The 26494-nt window shown below is 53.2% G+C and overlaps 1 protein-coding gene across 14 annotated transcripts in view; it reads left to right on the plus strand.

The window, feature by feature from the left end:
* The first annotated feature begins 1240 nt into the window (after positions 1–1240).
* The window catches only part of PAX6 (paired box 6), a 29036-nt gene continuing 3782 nt past the window's right edge, over positions 1241–26494 (plus strand). Inside the window, exons 1-12 of one of the 14 annotated variants that reach the window (XM_036428576.2) lie at positions 1241–1404; positions 7906–8100; positions 12050–12126; positions 12480–12540; positions 16007–16137; positions 16936–16977; positions 17072–17086; positions 17988–18153; positions 23872–24030; positions 24535–24617; positions 24821–24971; positions 25075–25190. In XM_036428576.2, coding sequence (XP_036284469.1) covers positions 12531–12540; positions 16007–16137; positions 16936–16977; positions 17072–17086; positions 17988–18153; positions 23872–24030; positions 24535–24617; positions 24821–24971; positions 25075–25190 — 873 coding nt within the window. In that variant the 5' untranslated portion in view covers positions 1241–1404; positions 7906–8100; positions 12050–12126; positions 12480–12530. Of the gene's footprint in view, positions 1405–7576; positions 8101–8922; positions 9012–12049; positions 12127–12479; positions 12541–16006; positions 16138–16935; positions 16978–17071; positions 17288–17987; positions 18154–23871; positions 24031–24534; positions 24618–24820; positions 24972–25074; positions 25191–26494 lie in introns of those variants that run through there. The other 13 variants (XM_036428567.2, XM_036428568.2, XM_036428578.2 and 10 more) reach the window with 13 other exon arrangements.

A 26494-nucleotide genomic window follows, 5' to 3' on the forward strand; every position in this document is an offset into this window, starting at 1 on the left:
TTTGGAAACCCCACAACTGTCCAGGTGTGCCAGGGGACAGGAGCAGGAACCCCTCAATTTCTCTCGTGCCATCTGTGCTGGCTCTCGCTGTGTCACCCCATCCAAGCCAGGTACTGGCCCTGGGGCCCTCCTCCGGCCCAGGTGCCTCAGTGTTCCTCTCCTAGCCTTCACACACCCAAGTCTAGGCCTCCACTTCATGCTCCCCACCCCCACTTCCCATTCTACCACCTGGCAAGTGTCCCCTACCCCTCCCGGCCAGATCTCTCTCACTTCCATATTCCAGACCCAGTTGGAGGCAGAGAATGAAGGGATTGGACATTGAGAAGCCCCCTCCTCTGTTGGGGGTTGGGGAGTGAGACCCAGGAATGACAATGTGGGTTTAAGTCCCCTTCCCAGGATAGCCAGTCCCAGCTCAACTAAGCCAACTCCCAGTCAGTCCACACTGGTTGTGAGAGGAAAACAAGTACAGACCCAGCAGGTCATTCTCCCATCACCCCCTACCCCAGGTTCTGTGGTTGCCTCAGCTCCCAGAAGGGGAATCCTGACTTCAGAATCTGGGGTTTCTTATGTTCCTCCTCTAGGCCACAAAGTCAGCAGTTAACCCCAAAGTCAAAGATTTAAAAATCACGACATTTTCTACGTGACTGGAGCCTTTCAGCTTAAGGAGGCCAGGAAAGAACCCAGCGGCCTGGAGAGGAGTTTAGCCTAGCCTGGGTGAAGGGCTTGGTCATCCTCTCCCGAGATCCCATCTGTGCCCTGCTGATGACTTGTAGGCCCCAGGGCATCTTAGGTAGCCACTGCTCCTTCAGCTCCTCCTGAAAACGATTCCTTCTCAACCCTGTGTAGCTTCAGGTCCCTCTGATGAAGTGACTCTCTCAGATCCGAGGAGGGGACCTGGAGGTCACCCGGAAAGATAGCTGGCCTTCCTGGGAGGAGGTGGGGGGGGGGGGCTCCTTGCACGAGGGGAAGGAAGTAGGGCGCATTCAAGAGGACCGGTTTCCTTGGGGTTGGCTCTAAGCCCTCAGGGAGGGCTAGTCGGGCCGGGCTGGGCATGGGCAGCCATGGGCTGGCCCAGGAAGGCCAGGCAGGGCTCGGACGCAGGGGACAGGGAATAGGGAGCAGGCGGCTCCCCGCCCGGCCAGAGCGCTGGTGGGCGCTTAGCTGAGCCCAACTCTGGCCGCCCTGACGTCACGCGGGCCTGCCAGCCAATGAGCACCGCGCTGGCGAGGGTATTAAGGAAAGTTAGCGCCTGCCACAGCACCCTCTTTTCTTATGTTTGACATTTAAACTCTGGGGCAGGTCCTCGCGTAGAACGCGGCTGTCAGATCTGCCACTTTCCCTGCGGTGAGAAGTGTGGGAACCGGCGCCGCCAGCCTCACCTGCCTCCCCGCCCTCCGCTCCCAGGTAACCGCCCGGGCTCCGGCCCCGCCCGGCCCGGCCCGCGCCCGCGCCGCTTCCCAGCTCCCCACGACCGGTGCCTCCACATCCAAGCCCGCCCCAAGTAGCCCGGGGGTCGGGAGGGGGGGAGGCTTGATTTTTGCCTTTAAAAGGAGGAATGCAACGGTGGAGGGGATTACAGAGGGCGGAATAGGATAGGGGAGGAGGGGATGCCTTGTCTTTATCGAGCGTGTTTTTCTGCAAAAGTAGCAAAGAAACGCTCCAGTCCCCAGAGGGGACTTGCCGTTGGGTGCTGAGCTGGGATAAGAGGGTCTGGGAGTGGAGCCGGGGATCTGCTGCTGCTGCTGTCCGCAGAAGCCGTTGGCAGCCGTGAGAAATGCGGGAGGGGAGACGCCGTTTGCACTCACACCCCACCCCCACCCCCAATCGCAGTTCACCACATGCACTCGTGGAGAAGCCCCCCGCCTGCAAAGTTTCCCGCGGTTGCAAAGTGTAGACGGGTCGGACAGAGACAAAGTCCTAGAGATGCGAGCTCATTTCTCAGAGAGGAGAGGAGAGAACTAGAGAATGCTGCTGCCGGCAGAGCGGGGCAGCGCGATGGGAGCTTCCCTTCGGAAGACCCAGGAATTAGCGATCCGCGCCGAGCGAGAGCGCGGCTCTGGCTCCGGTGACCGCGGGCGGGCGGGCGCTGCGCCGCCTCCGCGGGAAGCCTGCGGGCGCCCGGGGAGCCCGGCCTCTCAGGGCCGGGAAGAGCAGCACCCAGGATTCCCCTGTCCTCCGAGGGCCTCTGCCGGGTGCCAGAAGTTTCTCCAAAGTAGGTAAAGAAAGGAAAAACTCCCCCTACCCCCAAACCGCTACTCATCCATGGTTCCCCGGGGCGAAAGTTCCTGGTGGAGGCCAGCTGTAGGCGTCCGGAGACGCCAGGGCGGGCTTAGGCAGGGCAGGGAGGTCGGATAGGCGCCTCCATCAGGCCCAGGCTCACCCCACACTCCCACTGTGGCTCCTGGCGCCCCCTCTCTAGACCTTCTGGGGGGACCCTCATCTTTGCAGGACGTTTGCATCTCAGGCACCTGCGACAGGTGCTTGGGATCACGACCCACCTCCGAGCAGTGGCCATCCCCTGCCCACCTCTCCCAGGAGCAGCGGCCACCGGGTCGAGCGCCTTACCTGAGCCCGGGTCCTCGCATCCCCGAGTTCCTCTCTCTGGACTGAGGAGCGGAGCAGGTTGCCCACTTCGCTGTGGGGAGTGGACCTTCTCCTCCAGCCATAAATCAAAGCCAGCCATCCTCGGGCCTCCTCCCTCATTAGAGATGTTTATTGGAGATTGTGTTTATTTGGCTGTCACGGCGAGAAGGCGCAGTGACATAATTACCTCTGACCAGAGTCCTCCCCCAGCGCCCGGGCAAGCTGGGACCTCCTGGGTCGTCTTCTCACTCCAGCGCCCTTCTCCATCACCGAGGGCAGATGTAACTCTCTCCTTTCATTCGGATTATTGAAAGAGCTACTGTTCGGATTTCTCCAGGGCATGGCGTGAATTTATTTATTTTAGAATTTGAAAGGGAAACCGAAGGGAGCCTAACGTCCCTCCGGGGCAGAAGGGGGCATCGCTGGAGCAGCGGAAGGAGAGTTCCTCTGGCCGCACAAACTTCCCTTCCGGCTCCTGCGTCGCCCCCCCCCCCCCCCTCCCAGTGCCTCCCGGCTGCCAGAGCCCAGCCAGAGCAGTGGGGAGCTGGCCGGGAGGGATGGATGGATGCCGATACTGTCCGTATTATTTGTTGTTTTATTTTTAATTCTCTCTCCTGGGGGCAGGGAAGTGGGAATTTGAGGCTTCAGGGCCCCAGGCTGCTGATTCTTAAACTCTCTCAGGCCGAGCTGAGCAGCCAATCTGCAGCCCCTCCGAGGAATCTCTCCCCTGGCTGGCCTCCCCATGCTCCCCTGACCTCCCTGGTTTTCCCTGCTAGCCAGGTTTGTAAGTCGCCACCTGTGAGGCTGGTTAGGCAGTGGTGGCCCAATTGTTCTCTAATTGAAAATACGTGTGTGCGACCATGCTGACAAATATCTGGGACCCCGGCTTTTGATCCTCACTTCTGCCTATGTCCTCCAATCGCTAATCTATCTTGGGTCCTTAGTGTCTTGATTAACAGACATATTAACTCTTGCGGGGGTGGGGAACAGCTTGTCCCAATCAATGTCTCTTTAAGAGTTGCCAGGATGTGCTTAGCTCCAGCGAACCAGCCCTGACATTTGCTCCCTCCCTGTTCCCCAGCTTCAGACCCCCCAGCAAATTCCCCAGTGCCCAGCCTGAGACACTGGGACAAACTTCGGACTTCGTTTGTTTAGAGATGGAATCTCTAGGGAGAAGGGGCTGTGTAAAGCCGAACTCTTGCCTCTTGAGGGCAGGAGTTACAGGGACAGGAGAAACAGGGAACCTCTCTAGGCGACCAAATGAAAAGCAAACTTTCCTGAGAACCCTATTTGCAAAAATCAAAGAGTGCCAATGATTGCAAATGTCTTAGGCATCTGGAGTTTTAAAGCGGGGCCCCTCTCTGGAGAGCCGCATGTAGGATCCTAGGATCCGGGAAGCAAAGCTTGGGTGTCTGCTGAGAAACCCAGTTGGGGTGTGTGTGTGTGTGTGTGTGTGTGTGTGTGTGAAGTATTTGGTGGAGATATAGAGGAAGAGATGCGCTTTCTGCCTAACGTGAATGAAAGAGGACCGAACCCACCTGCCATTTGGTATTTGGTCCGAGGCAAGAGCAGGCCAAGGCACCCAGGTCACAGGCTGGAGATGCTGCCAACTCCAGATTCTTCTCTGCCTTCGGGTACTCTGGAGGCTGAGGAGTGAACTGGAACTCACATATTGGTGGGAGAAAAAGGGAGGGAGAAAGGCCTGAAGTGAAAGAGGCACCTGGAACTGGTCGGCCTTTGCCTTTTGTGCTCATTGGGCCCGGTTTTGCCAGAAAAGAGAGCCTTTTGGGTCTCTGCAAAGTGGTGCAGGCGCTTACAGAGACTTTCCTACTCCGGAGAAAAGCTCCTCTTCACCCTCCCCAGCGTGCCAGCACCGCGCTTCTGCTAGGGAGTGGAAAGCGGCAGTTCAGAGGTGTTGCAACGCCAACACCGGGTGGGAGACTCGGGGCCAAAAAAGCACATCTCTTAAGAGCTGGCCGCCTCTTAGCTTAGCCAGAGGCCTCCTCCAGACTGGAAATCTGGGGAGCGGGCAACCTCGAATGCCTGGGAGCACTGGGGTGAGTTGCTGCCCATCTCACATTTACCAACGAATACAGGCCAGAAGCCCCGGGCATTCTCCGGTGAGCGGTGAGTTCGGCACAAACAGCCTTCCCTACCAGGCGGGATGACTCCTCGGCCCCTGTGGGAACCGGCCGGGAGCTGTCCGCTGCGGGCAGCGGGCAGCGGGCAGGGGAGAAGACTTGAAGAGAGGCGGGAAGAAGCGAAACGGAAACCCGAGGCGCGATTCCCCCACCCCCCTGCTTGGAGGGCAGCTAGTGGGCCTACGAAGCCGCAATTAAAATGGCGACATGCGAGCTGTCTCAGTTTTGCTCTCACCTCTGTCCCCCCCCCCCCCACGTGCTGCCTCTCCGCCCCTGCCCCCCAACTGGCCGCGTCGGGGGCCCCCCCCCCCCGCCCAGAACGTGTACTTGGCCGAGAGAGAGAGGCGCCCCCCACGAGGCAGAAGAGCACCCCCAACCCCCTATCCCAGGGAGAACGTGAGATCTCGCTCTCCACCCTTCTAACTTTGAAAACTCTGACTCCCGCCCCCCTCCCTGCCCCCAAATATTGACACACTGGAAGCAGCTAAGTCCCTTTTTGTTTCTTGTTTGTGCAGAGTCCTCCCCCTAACCTCCACCCCCATCCCCACCCAATGACGTCAGTGGCATTCACTCCTGGCTCCTGGCCTCTTATCATTTTTGTTGTTTTTCTTGTTGTTAAAACTTTTCTAGGAGGTGAGGTGGGGGTTGAGGGGTGGGAGAAGCAGCGATTCCAAGAGACAGTGCCCAGGGGGGAAATAGCAACAAGATTACGGTCCCTCCTTTCCGAGGCAAAGCTTAAGAAGGTGCTAATCCAGTCGGTCCCTAATTGAGAGGTTGTAAAAATGATATTCACCTCCAGCCTCCAGTTCGGACCGCCTCTGGGCCTCCTCCCTCCTTCCCCCTTGCTTATGCCCAGTGGACTTGAATTCAAGTTTCTTTAGTGCTTCTTTGAGAAGTAAAAAAGGAGGAGAGGAGAGAAACATCACATGCCGACTCTCGTTGGCCTGAGACCTGGGCCCGCTGTCCCACTTCGGGGACGGGGAGAAGTCTCGGTCCTGCGAAACCTCGCTCAGGAGACCGCTGACCTGAGCGCCCGTGCCACCTGCTTCGCTTCTGGCCTGGGGTCTGTCCTGGTGCAGAGGGTACCTGGCCTATGGGAAGAGCGGTTCCCAGACCGAGGAACTGAAAGGGTTGTGCTGCCCCAACCCTGGTGGAGCCCGAGGAGGCCTCCGCTCTCCCCGAGCTCTGCCCAAGCTCCTCAGCAGCGGGGTTACTGGGTCCGGGCTGGGGACCAGAATGGGTGGCCCACACGAGGCCCAAGGCAGCTGACAGCGTCCCGTGGCCCCAGCTTCTAGGGGCAGCTACCCTGCCATTTGCACCGAGTTCAGAGTTACACGGATTTCATGGGTGAGCTCTGACTTTCAACACTTTTCCTAAGTCAAGAGGAGTCAAGTGCACCCAGCGGTGGCTTCATTTTTTGCCTCTCTGCCTCAGCTCTCCCAAGCCCTGTCTTTGCAGGGTCCTAGGGTGTGTTCCTCATCCCTAAACCTCCCCTTCCCTTGTGCCAGGGCCTGAGAGCTCCTGGACTTCGCAGGACTAGGCAGCCACTCTCTCCCGTCACCTTAACTGCGGCGCCAAGGGGTGCCTTTGGAGTGCACCGAGGTGTGCCCTAATTGTCCGGCATTCAACAAATGGACTTGTGGTGTGTGGTCAGAAGAGAAAAGCCATTTACTTACTTTCCTCCCTGGGTTTTCTGGCAACAGTTGAAGGGGAGCCGCCTCTGTGGACTGAGCAGACCCAAAAGAAGGAATCCTGGTGCCGATGCACCTGCACCACACACAGATAATGCACACTGACATCACGGGCGAGGACACACACACACACACACACACACGCACACACACACACACACACCCTCTCCCAGCATTGGTCATCTCCCTCCTCTTCAGGCCCCAGACATCCTCCTCCCGTCCCATCTGCCCCCCACCCCCACCCTTCGGGGCCCCCTCCTTTCTTGGAAGAGCAGCCGCACTTAGTCAACAAATGGCACGTGGGAGAAGTTGGTTGAGTGTTTGGTGAGGACTCTTCAGGGCTTTTCACAAGAACCCTCTGTACACAAAGTAAGTGGCCTGTTTGCTCGGGGGGCCTCTCCAGCCCCGTCCGGTGACTCCGCTCCGCTGCGCTCGGCGGCTTCCGAAAGGAGAGAGAACAGAAGAAAGGGCCGGGGGAGCGCGGGTGGGGTGATGGGCAGGCTGGGGAGGGAGGCCCGGACTGGGAAGGCGGCCCGGCCTCGCCGAGGAGTGGCCAGCCTGCGCAGCCTCCTCTCCGCCTCGCTTTCGCCTCGGCCATCCCCGGAGTGTTGCTGCCGAAACCCAGTGCTGCTTACACCCCCTTCTCTCTTCTTCCCGGCGGCGGCCAGGTGGGGTAGGGCGCGGCCACCGCGGCGCTCGGTGTCACGGTGCCCAGGCGGAGACCTGGTAGGGGCGGGGGCGAGGGCGGGCGGGGGCGGGGCGGCTGGCCAAGCTGCGGGGAGGATGGCAAGAAAGGTCTGCGGGAACTTGCTCCCCACGAATTGAGAGTTCCGAGCCCAGTTTGGGGAGGTAGGGGGCGCGACCCCCCCCCCCCCCTCCTCCAACTCCCTTAGCAGCCACGAGCCACGGGGCGGAGGGCCGCGCTAACTCCCAGGGCGCCCGGAGCCTAGCGGTGTCGGCGAGCACCGGCTCCGGAGCCCGGCCGCGGGGGGCCCAGCGCCGGGGAGAGGAGCTGCGGCGACCCACCGGCGGCGGAGCCGAAAACAAGTGTATTCATATTCAAACAAACGGACCAATTGCACCCGGCGGGGAGAGGGAGCGTCCAATCGGCGGGCGCGAGGCCCCGGCGCTGCTTTGCATAAAGCAATATTTTGTGTGGGAGCGAGCGGGGCATTTGCATGTGGCGGAGTGATTAGTGGGTTTGAAAAGCGAACCGTGGTGGCTCGGCCTCATTTCCCGCTCTGGTTCAGGCGCAGGAGGAAGTGTTTTGCTGGAGGATGATGACAGAGGTCAGGCTTCGCTAATGGGCCAGTGAGGAGCGGTGGAGGCGAGGCCGGGCGCCCGGCACACACACATTAGCACACTTGAGCCATCACCAATCAGCATAGGTGTGCTGGCTGCAGCCACTTCCCTCACCCACACTCTTTTATCTCTCTCTCTCCAGCCTGCTGACAGCCCATTTTATTGTCAATCTCTGTCTCCTTTCCCAGGGATCTGAGAATTGCTCTCACACACCAACCCGGCAGCATCCGTGGAGGGAACTCTCGCCAGCAACTCCTCTAAAACACCGTCATTTCAAACCGAGGTGGTCTCTAAGCAGCAATAACAGCCACAAAAAACCCCTCAACACCCAAGCAAACAAAACTCTTGACAGGAGCTTGGATGGGAGAGGATGCCTCATAAAGGTGAGTCCGCTTCTTTCTTCTCGCTTCATTTTTTTTATTGCAATATTCAGGCAGGTATTCCCCGTGTTTCCCCCCCCCCCCCCATTCCTTCCTCCGGTCTCGCCGGTCCCCCCCCCCCCCCCCCGCATTGCTACGCCCCGGAGAGTTGGGCCGGAGAAGTTTCCACGCTGGAGCCCAAACTTTGTACTTCCAGCAAAAGCAAAAGCCCGCGTCGGAGGGCGACGGCCGGCGAGCGGGAGCGGGAGCGGCGCTGGGCTCTGGGCCGGCGGCCGGCTCACCCCCAGCGCCTGCACCAGCGAGGGCTGAGCTCGCAGAAGCACCGGGGCTCCCGGCCCCCCCATCAACTCCAAATGCTCCCGGCTCGCAGGAGAGGAGGACGAGGGTCTGAGGTGCTCCAGGCCCGGGAACGGCTGCGGGGACCAAACGCTGCCGGCTGCTTTGTCCAGCCGAGGGCCCCGGGAGCGCGCAGGGAGCGGGCGCACCGAGGGAGCGCCAAGGAAGCCAGCTCGCCGCTCCGCCGCCTCCTCGCCCGCCCTCCGCCTTTGTGCAGCTTGGGCCCGGGCACACAAGTCCGCTGGCACTCAAGCGCCGAGGGCACCGCGCCCGCCGCCGTCCGCAGGAGCAGAGTCGATCGGCAAGGCAACGGCACGCTGGATGCAGAGAGAAAGGCAATGCGAGCGGGCGCCGGGAAGGAAGCCGCCAGGCCAAAGCGGTCGAACGCGCGCTCCGAGGGAGCTCTGAGCCGAGCACAGGATTGATCATCTGCTTCCTTCAAGCCCTCAGGCTCTCGCCCTCAACTTGAGCGCAGAACTCGGAACTTGCAAACTCTCTGACTCCCCACGCTTCCCCCAACCTTCGCCCTCGCCCTGCGAAAGCTGGGGTCCTTCTTGTCCTCCAGCCCCCAGCGCCCGGTGGGTATGTTTCCTTGTCTTCCTCTGACAATGCTGCACTCGGTGTTGCCATTTCAACAAGTTTTCGAGGTGGAAAAGTGGATTGGATTGCTTTAAAAAAAAAAAACATCTAAATTCTCTGATTTTTTTTTTTCTTTATAAGGCTTTACAAAAATCAATGTGAAAACACTGGCTTTCCCCTTCGTCTGATCACATCCTCTCCCAGCCAATTAGTCCGAGTAATTTGAGAGCTTTTCGATTGATTCTAAGACCCCAGGAGGAAAAGTGTCTTTTCAAAGTTCATAAAGTTGTTGCCTCTTTCCTTGTCCGGTTTTTCTCGGTCTCTGTGTTCCATAATAGGCCCGAATTTTAGCAAGTGTAATTGGTGGGAAATGGAGTTGAATTTCAAGTGAAAATGCTTTCTCTCTCTTGTATTTGTGTGTGTGTGTGTGTGTGTGTGTGTGTGTGTGCGCGCTAAAACCCGGCCCTTCAGTCTTGAGTGATTTCTGCAAAGTTTAAAAACAACGTGAACATGAGATCTTTTTCTCTCATTCTCTGCACAGCTCCTTAAGCCATTTTGGATGTTTAACTCGAACTTGGGAAGGTCGAGGAGGGTCGGGAGCAGAAAATGAAATAAAAAGCAAAGAGCTTAAAAGCTCGGTGAGTTTACGTAGGAGAAATAATAGTTGTTGCCGTTGACATTACATTTTTTATAGCCAGTGACCTTTGCAAAACGTCTGAAGGCAATTTGATTAGTTGTTATCTTATTTGGCCCTAGAGAGTAAAACTTTGTCATTTTAATTGCTAATTACTTTTTGGCCGGGGAGGCCGTGAGGGACAAAAGTGAGCTCTCCCATTCACCCCAGCTACGGAGTTTGGGGTTGGATTTTGAGACTTAAGTAATTTTAAACATCAGCATTTGAAAGCTGAGGCTTGTGTCAGGAAGGCTGTGGCCCAGTGGCCTAGTGGACCAAGGCTCAGGCGACTTCCAACTGGAAACTGCTTGATTCCTGGTGCGAGTCCCTGACCCATCTAGGGCTTTAGGGACCCCATGGCTGAGCTTGGAGGGAGGCTGGGGGTTCTCAACTCTCCCGGGGGGCGGCGTGTTTGCTTCCGGGCTTGGCATGCCCAGCCTCTCAGATTGCTTTTTGCACTTTAGCGATTACTTAAGCAATTAGGTAGATTCTCTGCCGAGAGGGGGTGGGAATGGAGTAGAACCGGAATTTGAAACGCTTTCCCAGATGCTTTGAAAATTACTCGGTTAGGCCTCTCTGTAATCAGCTACTGAATTCTTTAAAAAAAAAAAAAAAAAAAAAAAAAAGCATCCAGAATATAGCTGCTGGGATGGGGGCATTCGCTGGTGTTTGAGCACAGAGTGGTACGGAGAAGGAGTTCGGAAGTTTTAAGCCTTCTGGAGTATTCCGATACTCCTCTTCGGCCTGCTACCACTTTGCCTTTTCAGAGTCCCACTTGGAGGGCATGTGTGGGGGGGTGAGGGGAGGGCACACACACATTCTGAACCAAGTTGGGGTTTTTGCCTGGTGGAGGCATGACCGTGGTCAAGGGGACTGAGAGGTGGGAGGCCTGGAGAGCCAATGCAGCTAGGCATAACTAGGTAGCCCTCTGCCGTCTCCAATCTTTACCAGGCCAAATTTGGAAGCTGGGAAGAAATGTTCCTCCTAAGTTTAATTTTTATGGATTTAAGCTGCCTCCCAGCTAGGTAATAAATTAGACCCTGAATGGCTTTGGAGGGAGAAAAATTATGCTTCTTGGAATTCCTTGCTTGCAGGCAGCAAAATTAATAATCACAATAGGCAAAACAGGAACAAAAAGGAGTATTTTAGTGTTGTGTTTTTTTTTTAAACGGGGAGAAATGATGCTGTGACTATTTAATTATTTTACTTCTTTTTTTTTTTTTGCCCAAACCATTTGAATGGACTCTTCATTGTAATTCTCTCTTCCCAATTGAGCACCCTACGGTGCCGTTGTATCTTTTTACAGCCCCTAACAACTCACACCAGTAACACAATTACCTCCAGATATTTATAACGAGAAATTACTTTTCTATTTTCTCTCCCCTCCCCCAAAAACCTTCTCAGGGGACGGATGGTAGAAGGGGTGGTGGAGAATGAATCTTGGGGGAGACAAGCACCAGGTCAGGATTTACAATGCAAGAAGTGTTCCTCTGTTCCCTTTGTGAGTTGGTGGGTTGTTGGTACGTGTGGTTGGAAGCTGTGTTGCTGGTTAGGGAGAGTCCGTCTTGCTCTTTGGGGATGGGGAGAGCTGGAGAATAGAAGCCATTGTTCACTGTCTGTAGGCTTTGTCGACCACGCTCACCCCCTCCTGTTCCTACTTTTTAAAGCAGTGAGGCGAGGTAGACAGCGTGTGTCCCAGTACAGTAAAAGGGGGGACGATCTAAACACCAATAGAAAAGTTAATAACAATAAGTGAGGTTTGAGGGGGAAAAGTTGGGCTCACCACATTCAAAGTCCAAGAAAGGCTGGGAGATGGGTGGAGGAAGGGCCTGGCTGGGAAGCTTTGAAGGGGAGAGTGAAGGAGAAAGTGGTAACCAGAGAATTGGGTTCTGGGGGCCTTAGGCGGCTGGGTGGTAAAATTCCTCAAGGAGAGGATGGCTCTGCAGCTTTCCGGACCAGCCCCAGCCTGCACTCTCCGGCACTCTGAAGTTCTGAGGTCCTCTTCCCTTCACCTCTAAACTTCGTGTGTGTACCTCACTACCCCCTATTCCACCGTTTCTCTTGTTCTTTCCCTTTTCCTTTCCCTGGCTCTAGATATTTTTTTGCAAATGGGGCCTGGCTTGTCAGATTCTCCAGTCCTCCCAAGCCAGGCCAGAGCAGTCACTTCTAAAAGGTAGAGACTTCTGCGGGAGAGGCTGCCGAAAACGTGGGTGCAGCTCTGAGATTTGGGGTTTAGGGCAGTGTGAGTCCTAGATGAGTATTTTTGTTTCGTTTTGTTTTCTGAGAGTGTGGTTCAGGGAACCCGCGGCCTTTGCGTTTGAGCCACAATCTGACACACCTTTCTCGCCTTCTGTTTTATCTTAGGGGGAAGACCTTAACTAGGGGCGCGCAGATGTGTGAGACCTTTTATTGTGAGAGTGGACAGACATCCCAGATTCCAGGCAAGTTCTGTGGTGGCTTGAAAGCTGCTTTGGGATCCAAAACCCTACAGATTCAGAACGCTTCTTTATTGTTGTTCAGATGGAAGAAAAGAAAAAAAATCAAAATAGGGTCATCCTTTCTTCTGATGAAAGGGTTTAATACTTTGGGGTCTGGAAGATACAGATTGGGAATACTGGAGTGTTTTATTTTTTTATTGTTGCATGCTTGCAAGGTAGAGCTGGGTGACCCTCAGATAGCTCTAAGCAATTGTGTGGGTTATTTCCTAAAGAGCCCCTGTCCTGGCTCCAGGTCATCCTCCATCCAGAGGCAGGCCTACCCCGCCCAGGACTAATGCCTGTGTTCTTGCTAACAGAATCCCATATTCGAGCCCCGTGGGATCCCGCGCCCCACAGCCAGTGCCAGCATGCAGAACAGTAAGTGCCTCTAGTCTTTCTCCCGTGGGGCTGGGGATCCGAGGACCCAGTGGGTCAGGGGAAGGGGTCAGCTCTGACCAGGCCACCGTGGTAGCAAGGAAAAACCCCAGGGACCTAAGGCAACTGTGCCCCCCTCTGCGCCTGGCAACCTGAGAGGGGAGGGCTTTTGCTCCGCTGTTCTAGCTCCTGGACAAACAGGAGCTGGGCGCTTCAGAACAGCCCACTCCAGTTTGTGAAGTTGAGGTAGAGAAACCCCATCCCTCCCCCCAAATCCTGTAACTCACACCTCCCTCCCCTCCCCTGCCCGGGCTCTGACCCCAGAGAGAGGGGCTGGGCTGAGCAGAGAGGGGCGGAGGCTTCTCCTGGTTGCTCTAGGAGAAGGAGGCCCCTTTGGGCTTAGCCAAGACAGAAGTCTCCTCCATGGGGCGGGGTGTGGGGCTCCCCTCCCCGAGTCGCTCCCTGGGCAGCTCCTTCCCTCTCCACCCCTCTTGGGGCCTAGAGGGCAAGACACCCAAGCCTGCGGTGAGGGCGAGGTGGAGGTGGTAAACTTGTCCAGTGGGGCTGTTACTGGGCTCTTGGGTCTGGGAAAAGAGTCGGGCTTCAGCCAAGAACTTGGCAAAGCCCTGCTACTGCTGTGTGGGTGCTGATTGTTTCCGGGGTATGCCCATGGCACCTCTGATCCCGCCTCTTGAGTTTCCCATGCGCCCTCTGCCCAGGCCCCCAGGGCCCAGTCCACCTTCCTGGTCAGTCCAAGCGTGTTGGTATGCAGCAGGGCTAGTCTGGAGTCCGGACCTGGGAGCCTGGAGGCCCAGTGAAGCCTAAATCTAGGTTGAGGTGCGGAATCTGGACTCGGGTTAAGGGCTCAGGTGTAGGACTGCAGACCAGACGGGTCCCTAGAGCCAGATGCCTCTGTCCTGGAAGCGCTGGCTGCCTCTTGGTGCCTCAGCGGCTGGTGGACGGAAGCTGGGGAGAGGACGTAAAGGTGGCAAGCTGTAAAGGGGGTTCAGTTGTGCAGAACCTGGAGGCCCCGGGGGCTGGCCCAGGAGGCAACCTTCTTGGCAGTGAAGGCTTCTGCCCACCCCCAGGGCAGCTGGATTCTCCTCCTGCAGCTCAGCCTCCCCAGCGCTCACGGAGGGGCCCAGGAGCACAGTGCTTGCCTCTGTGGCCTGGCTGGCGGGCCCCGAGGGGCCTCGGGGTCGCGGGCAGGCCTGCGGGGCTTTGTGCCCCTCACTCCCGGGTGTGCGCGAGGCGCAGAGCATCCAAATTGACACCATATGTTTTCCTATTAGATGCTTCGTGGTCGGATTCTAGGCGCATAATCATAGCTACTGGGCAGGAGCGCCCGCCTTCCCCGGGGAGGGGACACAATGATTGAGGCTTAACCTCTGAAGGGGAACTGAGCCGTGCTGCCTCGCTGCCATTTCGATGCTGGCAGAGGCGACCTGGCCCTGGCGTCTCCTTGTTTCCTGGGCGAGCACCAGCCCATGGTCCCTGCGGAGGCGTCGAGGAAGTTGTTGTTGTTGTTGTTGTTGTTATTATTATTATTATTATTATTATTTTGCAAGGGTGGGGGGAAGTCTAGGATTAGGCGGCCTCCTCTGCCTTGGTATTCAGAGGTTGGGAATCGCCCAGGCTACGCATGAAGTTTGGAAAGCCTTTCTTGGTCTCTCTCTAGGACAGCCTTTCTCTTTCTGGGGAGGCTTCCTTTGTCCAAAGGGGAAGCCCTGCAGTTGGAGGGTAGATGGGTCCTGCTGAGCCAAGGAAGGGTATTTGGGAGAGACAGGAAGCGCGAACGAGGCCTTGCTCCGTTGGAAAAGTGATGTCCCCGTGTCGTCCCCACTCATGCTGCGCCTAGGCAGAGCCCAGATCCCCCCGACGCCTGTCACTTCTCATTGAGCTTAGGCTCCGGCCCCCCTCTCGGCGGTGAGGGCCCCCCCCTCTGCCCCAAGCCTTTGCTATCCTGAACACGCGGCTCCCCTCGAAGGGGAAACGAGTGCGGTTCAATCTCGTCTGAGTGATCTACAAATAGGGACGGAAAGGGTCGTTTTATCATGGTCCCGTTTGTCGTGACGATGCAATTTCCCGGAGCGGAGCACTGTCACAAAGTGACAAGGCTGCCACAAGCGCCCCGACTGATCTTTTCAATTAGCCTTCCATGCATGATCCGGAGCGACTTCCGCCTATTTCCAGAAATTAAGCTCAAACTTGACGTGCAGCTAGTTTTATTTTAAAGACAAATGTCAGGGAGGCTCATCATATTTTTCCCCCCTCTTCTATATTTGGAGCTTATTTATTGCTAAGAAGCGCAGGCTCCTGGAGTCCATTTATCAGAGACTCCAAGGAGAAGAGAGGAGAGAGGAGAGGCGAGCTGAGCAGGGAGCCGCATCTCCTGGAAGGGCTGCTCTCCAGCGTCGGGGCTGCAGGTGGGAGATTTGCACGGAAGTGGAAACTGTCCACTGGCTTTATTTCTGTGCCTGTGGTTTCCAGGGAGGGGGCTGCAGAGAGGGGCTAACTTCCTACCCCTGAGATTAGACAATGGGCGAGGAGACTGTGAGATAAGAAGATAAAGGAGGGAATGGGGGGGTGGTGTGGGCACTGTGATGTGGTCTCTTCCTTTTCCTTTTGCTTTTTGATTTTTGCTAATATTTGTCCTTGGCTGTGAGGAGAGCTGAGAACAGCAATGGAAGTCAATCGAGCTGTGACCGCTGTCTGAGCAGACCCAGGCTACTTCGTGGTTGGAGCAGATCTGAGGCTCTGACCCTCATGTCTGCGGTAGAGGCGCTGAAACCTAGGCTAGATCCGCTAGCCCCAGATCTGCTGTTCTGGTTCTTCTCTACTCCTCCCCCTTCTTTTCTCCCACATACGTGTGTTTTTTAACCCGGGTGCTTGTGCGGTGCCTTCGCCAGAGTTTGGAGTGTGACAGCAAACAATTCTGGATTCAAACCTCCGTGGAAGCGCTGGAAGGCGGTGGGATTTGTTCTTACAGTCTCAGCAACGCGGAGAGCTTGGAGGTTCCATGTGGGTTCTGGGGCACTGCCGTTTGCCAGACACTCAGAAGGGATCTCTGGGAAGATATTTTTAGAGCTGATTGTTTGCGTCTTGTGGGTTCAGAGGCTGGTTGGGGTGTTTATGAGGAAGGACAGTGGTCTGGGGACACGACTGGGATGGTGCCATAGTGAGGTGAGTGTGTTCTTGCTCCTTGGCAGGTGTCTGCCTGCCTGGTGCTTCTGCAGTCCAGCGGGCAAGGGTATGGGCTGCCCGATGCCCTGCATGGCTGCACGGTCCTGTTGTCCTGTTGTCATTTTTGATCGATTGCAGGGACCTGATCACCAAGGTTGGCAGGAGTTGGCAGGGAGCTGAGGATGCATTTGGTTGTTTTCTCCTCCTCCTCCTTCTCTTCCTCCTCTCTTCTCTCTTCTCCTCTGCTCTCCCCTCTGTTCCTCTCTTCTACTCTGCCTTTCCTTAGGTCACAGTGGAGTGAATCAGCTAGGTGGTGTCTTTGTCAACGGGCGGCCACTGCCAGACTCCACCCGGCAGAAGATCGTGGAGCTAGCACACAGCGGGGCCCGGCCGTGCGACATTTCCCGAATTCTGCAGGTGATCCTCCTGGCGTGCCCCACTCGCCGCCCCTGCGGCCCTCCACTTTCAAGGCCCTCTCTTCATTTCTTACTGTAAACTGCTGCTAATGATGGACCCCCACCCTCACCCCCTCACCCCAGTCCTCATGCCACTCCCTGACTTCCCACTTTCCCCTTTCCTTCCACCATCCTTCCCTATCCTTTTCAACCTGGTCAGTCACATAACTCATCTGCTTTTTTTAAAAAAAGAGTGTGTGAATTAAAAGAAAAAAAAAACTTTCTCTTTTCACTTGGTAAAAAACATTTATGTTTTTAAATGTACTATCTTTTATGTGCTAGAATAAGCTGAGTTTTACAAAACCGGCATAATTGCATTTTCTTCTCTCTCATCCCATGCTTACTTCAGATTTTGATATTGTTGTGCATATGATAAACTAAGGAAGAATATATATATATTTATTTAAAAAGACAAGTGCTATTTACCTCCCTCCATAGCTCTCATGTATTCAATTGGGTATATTTTTAAAGTAAATATTAAGTTTAAGTTCAATTTACTTTACCCCTTTGCTCATTAAAACATGACACCACTTTAAACAAGGTTTAAAACACACAAATCTGACTTCGTTTTGATGCATCTTCTGGCAGTGTTTAAGAAAACAGTTTTTTTTAATTTAAATTAGTGTTTTTTTTTAGTTCAAACTGTTTAAAAGTATCATCCTATTTGTAGTTTTCAGGGCTACAAATGTAATTTTAAGAGAAAAAAAAGCTCTCTACAGTAAGTTCTCGTACCATTGAAGGTATATTTTTGTGTTTATAGACCCATGCAGATGCAAAAGTCCAAGTGCTGGACAATCAAAACGTAAGCTTGTCATTGTTTAATGCATACTTAAACAATTTTATTTTTGTCTTGAAATTATTAATAATGTGGTTTTCTGTCCACTTCCCCTATGCAGGTGTCCAATGGATGTGTGAGTAAAATTCTGGGCAGGTATTACGAGACTGGCTCCATCAGACCCAGGGCAATCGGTGGTAGTAAACCAAGAGTAGCGACTCCAGAAGTTGTAAGCAAAATAGCCCAGTATAAGCGGGAGTGTCCGTCCATCTTTGCTTGGGAAATCCGAGACAGATTACTGTCGGAGGGGGTCTGTACCAACGATAATATACCAAGTGTAAGTTCACTGAGAACACGCCCCTCCCTGCCCTAAGCTCCACTCTCCCTCCTCTTTACCATATCTTTCTTCACCTCCTTCTGCTCTCCTCCCCACCTTGTCTGTCTCCTATCTCCTCTCTGCTCTACCTCCCTGCTCTCTGTACCTGGGGCTGTTGAGAGGAGCATCCTGACCTTTCCTTGACTTTCTGGAAAATGGGAGTCAAGTGTGGGAAGTTGGTCACCTCATTTGCATGCTGCATAGTAGAGGGTGGAGGCACTTGAATCAAGAAGGAAAATTAAAATGAAAACCAGATCCTAACTCCCTCCAAATCTGCCTGCCTGAACATTCCTTCAGGCATCAAACATCCGTTTCTGCGCTAATATAAAAAAGTGCAACAAAGCTCTAAATAAGTCTTGAGAATTTTTGGAAAGCTTTTAACAAAGTAAGGCAGCTAAGTGATCGGTCACCAGAGACCCTCTTACTCACCAGTTTTGACCCAGCTCAGTTTCCGTGCCCAAAGTGATGGCAGTCATTCTGTCCATCATGTCCTTGCAAATCAGCCTACACTGTCCCGTACCATGATGGTTGGGAGTATTTTTAAAGATGTGTTAAGAGTTGCTCTTTTAGGGGGTGGATGCGTGGAGATGGGGATTTAAGACAGAGTGGCCTTGTTTTTAGGAGACACTACCATTTGGTTTGATTTGGGTTTGATTTGCAGGTGTCATCAATAAACAGAGTTCTTCGCAACCTGGCTAGCGAAAAGCAACAGATGGGCGCAGACGGCATGTATGATAAACTAAGGATATTGAATGGGCAGACCGGAAGCTGGGGCACCCGTCCGGGTTGGTATCCAGGGACTTCAGTGCCAGGGCAACCTACCCAAGGTAAAAACCCCAAGCATCCGTCTAATGCTCCCTATATGCAGCCCATAATCTTCTCCCCAACCTTTCCCTCTCTGGGCTTCTGTGCTTAGAGGATGCGGTGGGGTGACTCTTCAAAGGCTTGGGATACTTGCTTGTACTGCATGTAGGGGGTGTTTATTGAACTCTCTGGCTGGCCTGGGAATGCAAGGGCTATGTCAGGAGTAATATGATTGTAAATGTTGTGTAACGTGTGTTATGAGCAAGAGTATGTGCGTGTGTGTAAGAGCTAGGTTTGTGATACCCTGTTCCAAGTTGCCATTCAAATGCACAGAAAGTCTCTTTGCTGTAGAAGTGAGACAGGTTAACACTGACAGGCTGTGAGGTAAACAGAATTGTATCATTTTGCTTTCTGCCATAATTGACAGATTATGTGACTATGAGTAGGGCTCAAATGAGAGAGGGTGAGCAGAGAGACTCATGGTTGGTCGAGTGGAGAAGGGGGCATTGGGAGTGGTGGTCTCCCAGCTAAAACACCCCCACACTCTCTCCAGCCTTCTGGGCCCCCAGTTCTCACTCTCTGTGGGAGGCGACTGCTTAGAGGGGTGAAGTAACAACAGTGTGAGCCAGAAGTAGGATGCCCGGGTCTGGGAGAGAAGATAAGGGTGGGGTGGGGCCCGTTGACTCTCTCCTTCCCCTCCACACACACAGAGGTAGCTTGGTCAAGAATAGGAAACAGTTTACTGGGAAGATTAATCGGTATTTGTTGTCCTGGTGACAAGGAGATAATATGTGAGATAATGGGACATGGCGTCTTACTCCCCGGAGCCCATCCTAGCCTGGGGGCTTCTGGTTCGTGGGGGCTGCGGCGCTGGACGCTGACGGGACTGCCCGCGCCACCGCGCGCGCGCTCCCAAGGCGGCTCCACGGAGCCGGTCCAGAGAAGGGAAAATCGGTAACAGTATGCGAAGTAACTGGTACAAAGGATGCTTCTGTCACTCCCAAGAATTTGTTATGGGAACAATCCTGTCGCTCTGTAATTGCTCATTAGAGAACGTTTTGTTTCTCATTAAGGCGACATGAATAAGCGTCTCGTTGAAGGAGACAGCTGTAGAAATGTTCCACAAGAGACCTCTGGACACGATTCGGCACCAATTGCCAATTAGACATGTCAGTGTTAAGAGCAGAAAACAATATAGGACGGACACTGGGAAGATAGGGAGCAAAGCGCTGGGTCCCGGTTTCCCAGCGCCGCGCCCGGTCGGCCAGAGCTTCCCGATGCTCTGAGCTGGGAGACCCGCCCGCCCGATCCCCTCCCTCCCGGATCGCCCAACCCGCCGCCTCCCGGAGCTCCGCAGGCACACCTGAGGATCCGCCTCCCACCCGGCTGCAGGCCCAGGCCCGCCGCGGCGTCTGCTGAGGGCGCGGGGCTGACATGGTTAAGTGGGGACCACCACACCCTCACTTGACCTTTGCAGCTTGGAGCCCCACGTGCGCACAGTGGACACACTCAAGTGAAAGCGCACTTCCCCCTCCACTGCGCCTGCCGCCAGCTCCCCAGCGGCCCCGGGCCTCCAGCCGGCTGGGTCCCACAAGCTGACCCCGAGCCTCCGCACTGGCCCCTCGGCTCTCGGGCCCAGGCTGCAGAAGCCCAGGCTGCAGAAGCCCAGGCTGCAGAAGCCCAGGCTGCAGAAGCCCAGGTTGCAGCTTTGCTAGCCCCGCCGCTTCCCGCCCGGGCGGCGCGGCTTCGGGCAGCTTTTTGTCTCCGGGAGCGCGAGGGCGGGAAGCGATTGCCTACCCGCGGGGACCTGGTGGTGGCGATTGGGGAGGGAACTTAGTACTTGCAGCAGCGAGTTGCTAGAGAATTCCCCAACTAACTGCCAGCCAGCCCCGCTTCTGCTCCCGCACAAAACCCAAGTCTGTGCCCCGATCCCGGCGCGGGGGCAGCGCGCGTCTCGCACACCGAGCGAGCGTGCGAGTCCGCGCGTGGGGGCCGCGGGCGCCGGTGGGGAGCTTGGGCGGACGCTTGGGGGGATCTTCAGGCTTCTGGGAGTTAGCAAGGATCCCCTCCCGCATTGGCCCCTTTCCCTGGGCCAGGAAGCCGTTTTGGGGCTTCTTAAGAGTCTCTTACTCCGAAAGCATAAGGCGAGGTTAGGTCTCAGAGGGAGACAAGTACGGTTTCCATCCAATCGACCCCACGCGGCAGTGGATAAGATCGGGAGGACGTGGGCTGACAAGAGACAACTCTATCCGGCCCCAATTCTCCGGCGATTTGGGTTTTAGGGATCACGAGACACTTTTTCTTATCTCCTCCCCTTACCCTCACCTCCCTTCCCTCCCCCTCCCCAATACCCAGGCCCTCTATAGGATTTATTCAGTCTCTTTTTCAACAGATGCTACAATGTTTTGATCCGGGCCTCCAGAGCTGAAAAGGTGCCGCAACCGGGTTGCTATCTTTTCTTGCTTGTTTTCCGCCTCACTGATTAAGACACTAAGAAACTAAGGAATGATTTTATTTCCCAGCGTCCTCCCCCCCACCTCCCTTCTCCTCCCAGAAACAAATCCCGTCCCCAGCGTCAGATGGTCCTGGGGCTGGGATAATGGGAGGCGCTTTCACTGGCCTCCGCGCGGATTAGGCTGCAAGGTGGACGGCGCCCCGGCCCATTGAAGGCGCCTTCCCGCGCTCGGAGGGGGCGCCTTTTAAAGAAGATATCTTAATTGTTTGCCACTTAGCTTTATCATATGGGGAATTTGAGATCCAGCTTCTAGTTTTATTTTTGTGAAAAGCTTGAAGGGAGAAAGGTAAATCCACTAAAGGAAAAAGGGAGGGAGGGAGCAATCTAAGAGTGACCGCTCTGTCACCGCCTGGCTAGAACAGTTGCTACGATGATGATGATGATGATGATGATGATGATGATGATAATGATAATAATAATAATAATAATAATAATGGTGCAGGTTTGCACCGCTAAGAGGAGTCACGGAGGGATGCTATAGGCACGGGTTTCTCCTGACCTGCTTCTAAATTCCACTCTGCCCCAAAGAAGTTTAAAATCCAGCTCCCCTCCTCTCCGTTGACTTTCCTCTCCTTAAATGCCAGTTCTCAAGTCAGCTGCGTGCTTGCCTGCGTTTGTGTGAGATTGTGTGTGTGTGGGGGGGGGGGGGAGAAGGAGGGGAAGAGGAAGGAGAAGGGAAGCGTGGGCAAATGTCCATGTTTTAAAATTAGGAAGGTGTCAGAGAAGCAAAGGAGAGCAGAGAATGCTATCAGTGAGGGTCTTCTGAGAGAGACCGGGCAGCTTTGTTTCATTGGCAAGATCGAATGTGCCAGAAAAAGGCCTGGGATGGGGCCTCCTGGAAGGCATGACTGATCACCCCTGCGAGATGGGATTGTGGTCTCTACAGGGCCGTGTCTCTAGACGTCCGATGACCAGTTTTTTGTTTTTTTTTCCAAAGCAATACCCTAGGAGCCTGTCCAGTTGGCCCAAAAGGACTATTGCTAAAGCCCTCCTCATTCACTGAACCCCCAATAAGGGCAGCTCTTCATTTCTTCTCCTGAAAACAAAAACAAAAAGCACATACAAAAAAACACTTTGCTAAGTCCCTCAGAAACCTGGGGCAGTAAATTAGCGAAGGTGTGCTGGGTGGGCGAGTCTCCCCTGCGCTTAGTAGCCCTCCCGACTCCAGCCTTTCTGAGACAGCACAAGACCACCCTAAGTAGTGCCTCTGCCTGTGACTAATACTCTTTCCCCCTTATCTTCCCTTTCCTCTTTCTCTCCTCTCTCCTTCCACCTTCTTATCTCCTTTTCCTCTCAACACTCTTTTCTGTCTTTCTTACACCTTTCTTCCTCCGTCTGCCTCCCCTCTTCCCTGTCCCCTACCAATCCCGCCCCATCTTCCCTCCAGGCTTTCACCCCTATCCCCCAACCCTGGTCTCTATCATCCCTGATCATCAGCCCCCCCCCCCAATGCCCTCTAGTCCCCATCCACCCTCCCTGCGCCCCCCCCCCCCACTCCATACCCTGGCCCTCCCATCCACCTTCCACCTCTCCCCTCCCCATCCCCCCAGCCAAGCCCCTAAATAGCATTGAGGCGCCCGCTCTCCGGACAGTGATTAATGATAGCGGAGCAGAGGGGTTAACACACTTCACTGAAAAGTCTGTTGACTGGGCTTCTTGTAACACAATGTGGCCCGCTGCACGCCTCAAGAGAATCCTTTTGTTGTGCGCGCTCATTGTGGCCTCAAAATTCTGCCCACGAAAGTTTGCCTGCGCTCCTGCCCCAGGAGTTTAATAGTTTCCCTTACTCGCGGGGCATTGTGCAGAGCTGAAAAGCAGCCCCTCGCTATTCAAGTGTTGGTGGTCATCTCAATAGATCTCCGAGGGCCCATATGGTGGCCAGTGCCGATGAATCCGCCTGTTTAAATGGGGGAGAAAGTTGGGGTTTTAAAACATTTCAAAGTTCCTGAAAAGATCCCCACTAGATCCTGTCACAATTCCCTGAACTCTTTGAAGGCGATGCCTATTGTCTCCCGGTTATAAATGATATTCCTGGCCAAGTCGATTCCCACCAAGGCCCCCTAGAGGCCCCTTCCCTCCCCCCACCCCCTACTGGCCAAGTTTCTAGGTCAGCCCCTGTTGGTTTCCCTTGGGGGCCTTAGGACCCAAGACCTAGGACCCAGCTTGCCGACCCAGTCAGGGCTGAGCGCTTCCCTTCAGACAGGCTGTGGCCTCCTGGGCAAGGCGCAAGACAAGCGACAGCCAGCTCAAGTGCACATCTTGCCCTCCCAGCAACAAGGGAAAACAATAAAACTTTCCCCTGTTTAATGATAGAAATTACATTAAAAGTGGTGGAAATGCCCTAATTAAAAATGTACCACTTTAAATGATGTGCCAAGGATTCAGCTGCAGCCTAGAATACTTAGCTAGTTAGTGAACTCTCTACTATTTCTTTTTTTAAATTACACGTTAAAAATTTAAAAGAAATCTTACTTTTCTCTGGTGCAACACATTACAAAGAATGGACAGTCCTTTTATCTAAATATAAAATTCGATTTTCAGCAATTATAGCCTGTTCTTGGTGATGATATAATTACAGCTGTGCTCGTAATAGGTGTCAAGGCAAAGCGCACTCATACAATAGTTGAATAAAACTGCAGAACAATGCGAGTATTTCTAAATTCACAACCTTTAAAATGAAATTGACTGTGCAGAATTAAAATAAAAACTAGATAAATATTTTTTTTAAAAGATTACAAGCTTGGTTTGGTTTCTTAATAGCATTTTCTACAAACCTATCAACATCTAATTGATTAGATAGGAATTACTGATTATAGATCAGCTGAAATCGTGAGCATCACTCTTCTATTTTCCCAACACAGCCATAGGTAAATAGATTCTGTAGGGAAAGGTAACTAACTGGGTAAAGCATTTGGGGAGTCACGTTTAGTTATGAAAGATCATTTGAATCGGAAACATTAGCACTTATTTTGTCATTCGAAGAAATGTTACTCTGTAAGTATATTGTATGGTGGGGCTCATCTTGATAAAAACAGAAAGAAAGAAAAAAAAAAAAGGTCAGGTGATGTATGTCCAAAATGCCTTTTATTAAAAAGAAACATCCCTTGGGAATGTTTTCATAAGACTGTCTGAATATACAGCTCTTGGAGTTTGTGGCTATACCAGACCCTTTGGAGGCCCCAAGTTATTCCAAATTTCTCATACTGTCCTATTCTTTTTGTTCCAGATGGCTGCCAGCAACAGGAAGGAGGGGGAGAGAATACTAACTCCATCAGTTCCAATGGAGAAGATTCAGATGAAGCCCAAATGCGACTTCAGCTGAAGCGGAAGCTACAAAGAAATAGAACATCCTTTACCCAAGAGCAAATTGAGGCCCTGGAGAAAGGTGATGAAGTTTTTCAAAGTAGAGAAACAGTAAATCAAAGTAAATGCCACATCTTCAGTACAAAGAGCTAAATTTAGCCAGGGCCCTTTGCATAGAGGACTGAGTAGATTTCTCTTTTCTTTTTGTCTCTTTATTTCTTTATTTTTTTCTGGGCATCTTTTCAGTGCGTGTGTGTGTGTGTGTGTGTGTGTGTGTGTGTGTGTGTATGTGTGTATTTTCTTTCTTCTTTTCATGTACCAATAATTCAAAGACTAAAATTCTGACTTCTCATACTGAAGAAAAAAAAAAAAAAAAAAAAAGATGAGTTGGCTAATTCAGGCCACAGAAGAGTCCTTGAATGAATGTCATTCCAAAGAGAATTTAGCTTGGTTCTGGTGGGATAGTTCCTCCAACAGTAGTAGCATTTTAAAAGGAATTGGTTGGAAGCGGGAACCAGTTGGAGTCAGGATGTGGCGGACATGTTATGTGTAGTTCTGGCACAACAAAGAAAACTTACTCTTTCAGAGTTTGAGAGGACCCATTATCCAGATGTGTTTGCCAGAGAAAGACTAGCGGCCAAAATAGATCTACCTGAAGCAAGAATACAGGTACCCAGTTGCCCTGTGGTTTCATGCTTTGCTATTCAAACCATTTGCCTTTTCTGGAGACAAAGATGCTTCTAATGAACTTCATTCATTTATGTAAATGGTAACAGATTCAGTGTGCTGAGTACTTTGCCACCAGTGGGGGGAGGGGCACAGCGGAAATGCCGGTGGTGGGTGCAGGGCTAACCTGTTCTGTCTGATTTCAGGTATGGTTTTCTAATCGAAGGGCCAAATGGAGAAGAGAAGAAAAACTGAGGAATCAGAGAAGACAGGCCAGCAACACACCTAGTCATATTCCTATCAGCAGTAGTTTCAGCACCAGTGTCTACCAACCAATCCCACAACCCACCACGCCTGGTAATGTGAAGTGTTACTACTACTACTAAGAAATGTGTTTAAACCCACTTGCCCTGGGCTCTGGCTCTCACCAGGACTGTTGGTTGTGTCTCTTTCCCTGCAGTTTCCTCCTTCACATCGGGCTCCATGTTGGGCCGAACAGACACAGCCCTCACCAACACGTACAGCGCTCTGCCACCCATGCCCAGCTTCACCATGGCCAATAACCTGCCTATGCAAGTAAGTGAGGCCTGTGGCGGCCTGCTTAGCGGGGGTGGGGAGTGGGTCAGGGCCCACAATGCAGACATCATTGGCCGTGTATGCCCCCCTTGGGAGTCTTTCTCACTACAGTAATTGGCTTGCCCAGTCTCGTCTGAGATGAAAACAGTCAATCCAGCTTTTAGTTGATTGATTGATTCATGCCCTTAAAAAAAATACAAAAACCTGATGTTTCAATCAAGTTTATCTGCTTGTTGCTCACAGAGAATGTATGTTAGCTTGATAATGGTGGGTGGGAAGGAGGCATGTTTTGGATGTCAGTGAAACTTGTCCTGGAAAATGGAAATAATGCACATTATCAGATAGTACGGGATTGGAAATAAAGTTAGGGTTTATATTAATGTGTTCATATAATAGATTAGAGGCCCGGTGCATGACATTTGTACACTGGGAGGGGGTGTTTCTCAGCCTGGCCTGTACCCTCTCGCAGTCCAGGAGCCCTTGGGGGATGTCTGCCTGCCACATAGGTGGGGGAGGCTCCCACCACTGCTGCTGTGCTTGCCAGCCATGAGTCCAGGCTTCTGGCTGAGCAGTGTTCTCCCTGTGGGAGCGCAGTGACCACCAGGGGCGTCTCCTGTGTTAAGCATCTGCCCCCTGGTGGTCAAAGCATGTCATAGCAACCAGTCGTTCCCCTGTTCAGTTGATTTGCATATTAGGGTTTTATTACATAGGATATATAATCTGTGTATGCATTTTGGACATTATATGTGATAAGCTAGTGAGGAAGATAAAATTGGTCAGAAATGGGACTCATATTTGCATAGTGGTATATGCTTAATATAGAGAAATAGCTAGTTTTCTTTGTACATCTTACAATAAAGAAAAGACACAGAAGGTATTGGCTAGAAATTTAGCGTGTCTTTGCTGAGAATTATGTGATGAGTTTGTGACACTCCAAGCTGCCTGGGATGATGCTATTTACTTGGTATAACAACCTGTCCCTACCTACTATCAATTCTGTCCCAGATATTGATCAGCCCCTACACATGCCTGCGAGAGGGCACAGGCCAGGCTGAGAGACACCCCCTCCCAGTGTACAAATGTCATGCACCGGGCCTCTAGTCTATTAAGGTTAAGCCTTTATGGTGGAAGTTATACAGTGCAGGTGGCATGTACTAGAACTTTCCCCCATCCAGAGGAAAAATCTGGTCTTCTGCTGGGCCCTCCACAGTGACTTTCCTAGGACTCCTGCCTGTGCAACAATTATAGATGCCTATGGTGTGAGATTGGCCAGCATGAGCCCCTCCTGGAACCAGTTCTGTGGT

This window comes from Pipistrellus kuhlii, unplaced genomic scaffold (genome assembly GCF_014108245.1).
Source record: "Pipistrellus kuhlii isolate mPipKuh1 unplaced genomic scaffold, mPipKuh1.p scaffold_m20_p_9, whole genome shotgun sequence".
Lineage (NCBI taxonomy): Eukaryota > Metazoa > Chordata > Mammalia > Chiroptera > Vespertilionidae > Pipistrellus > Pipistrellus kuhlii.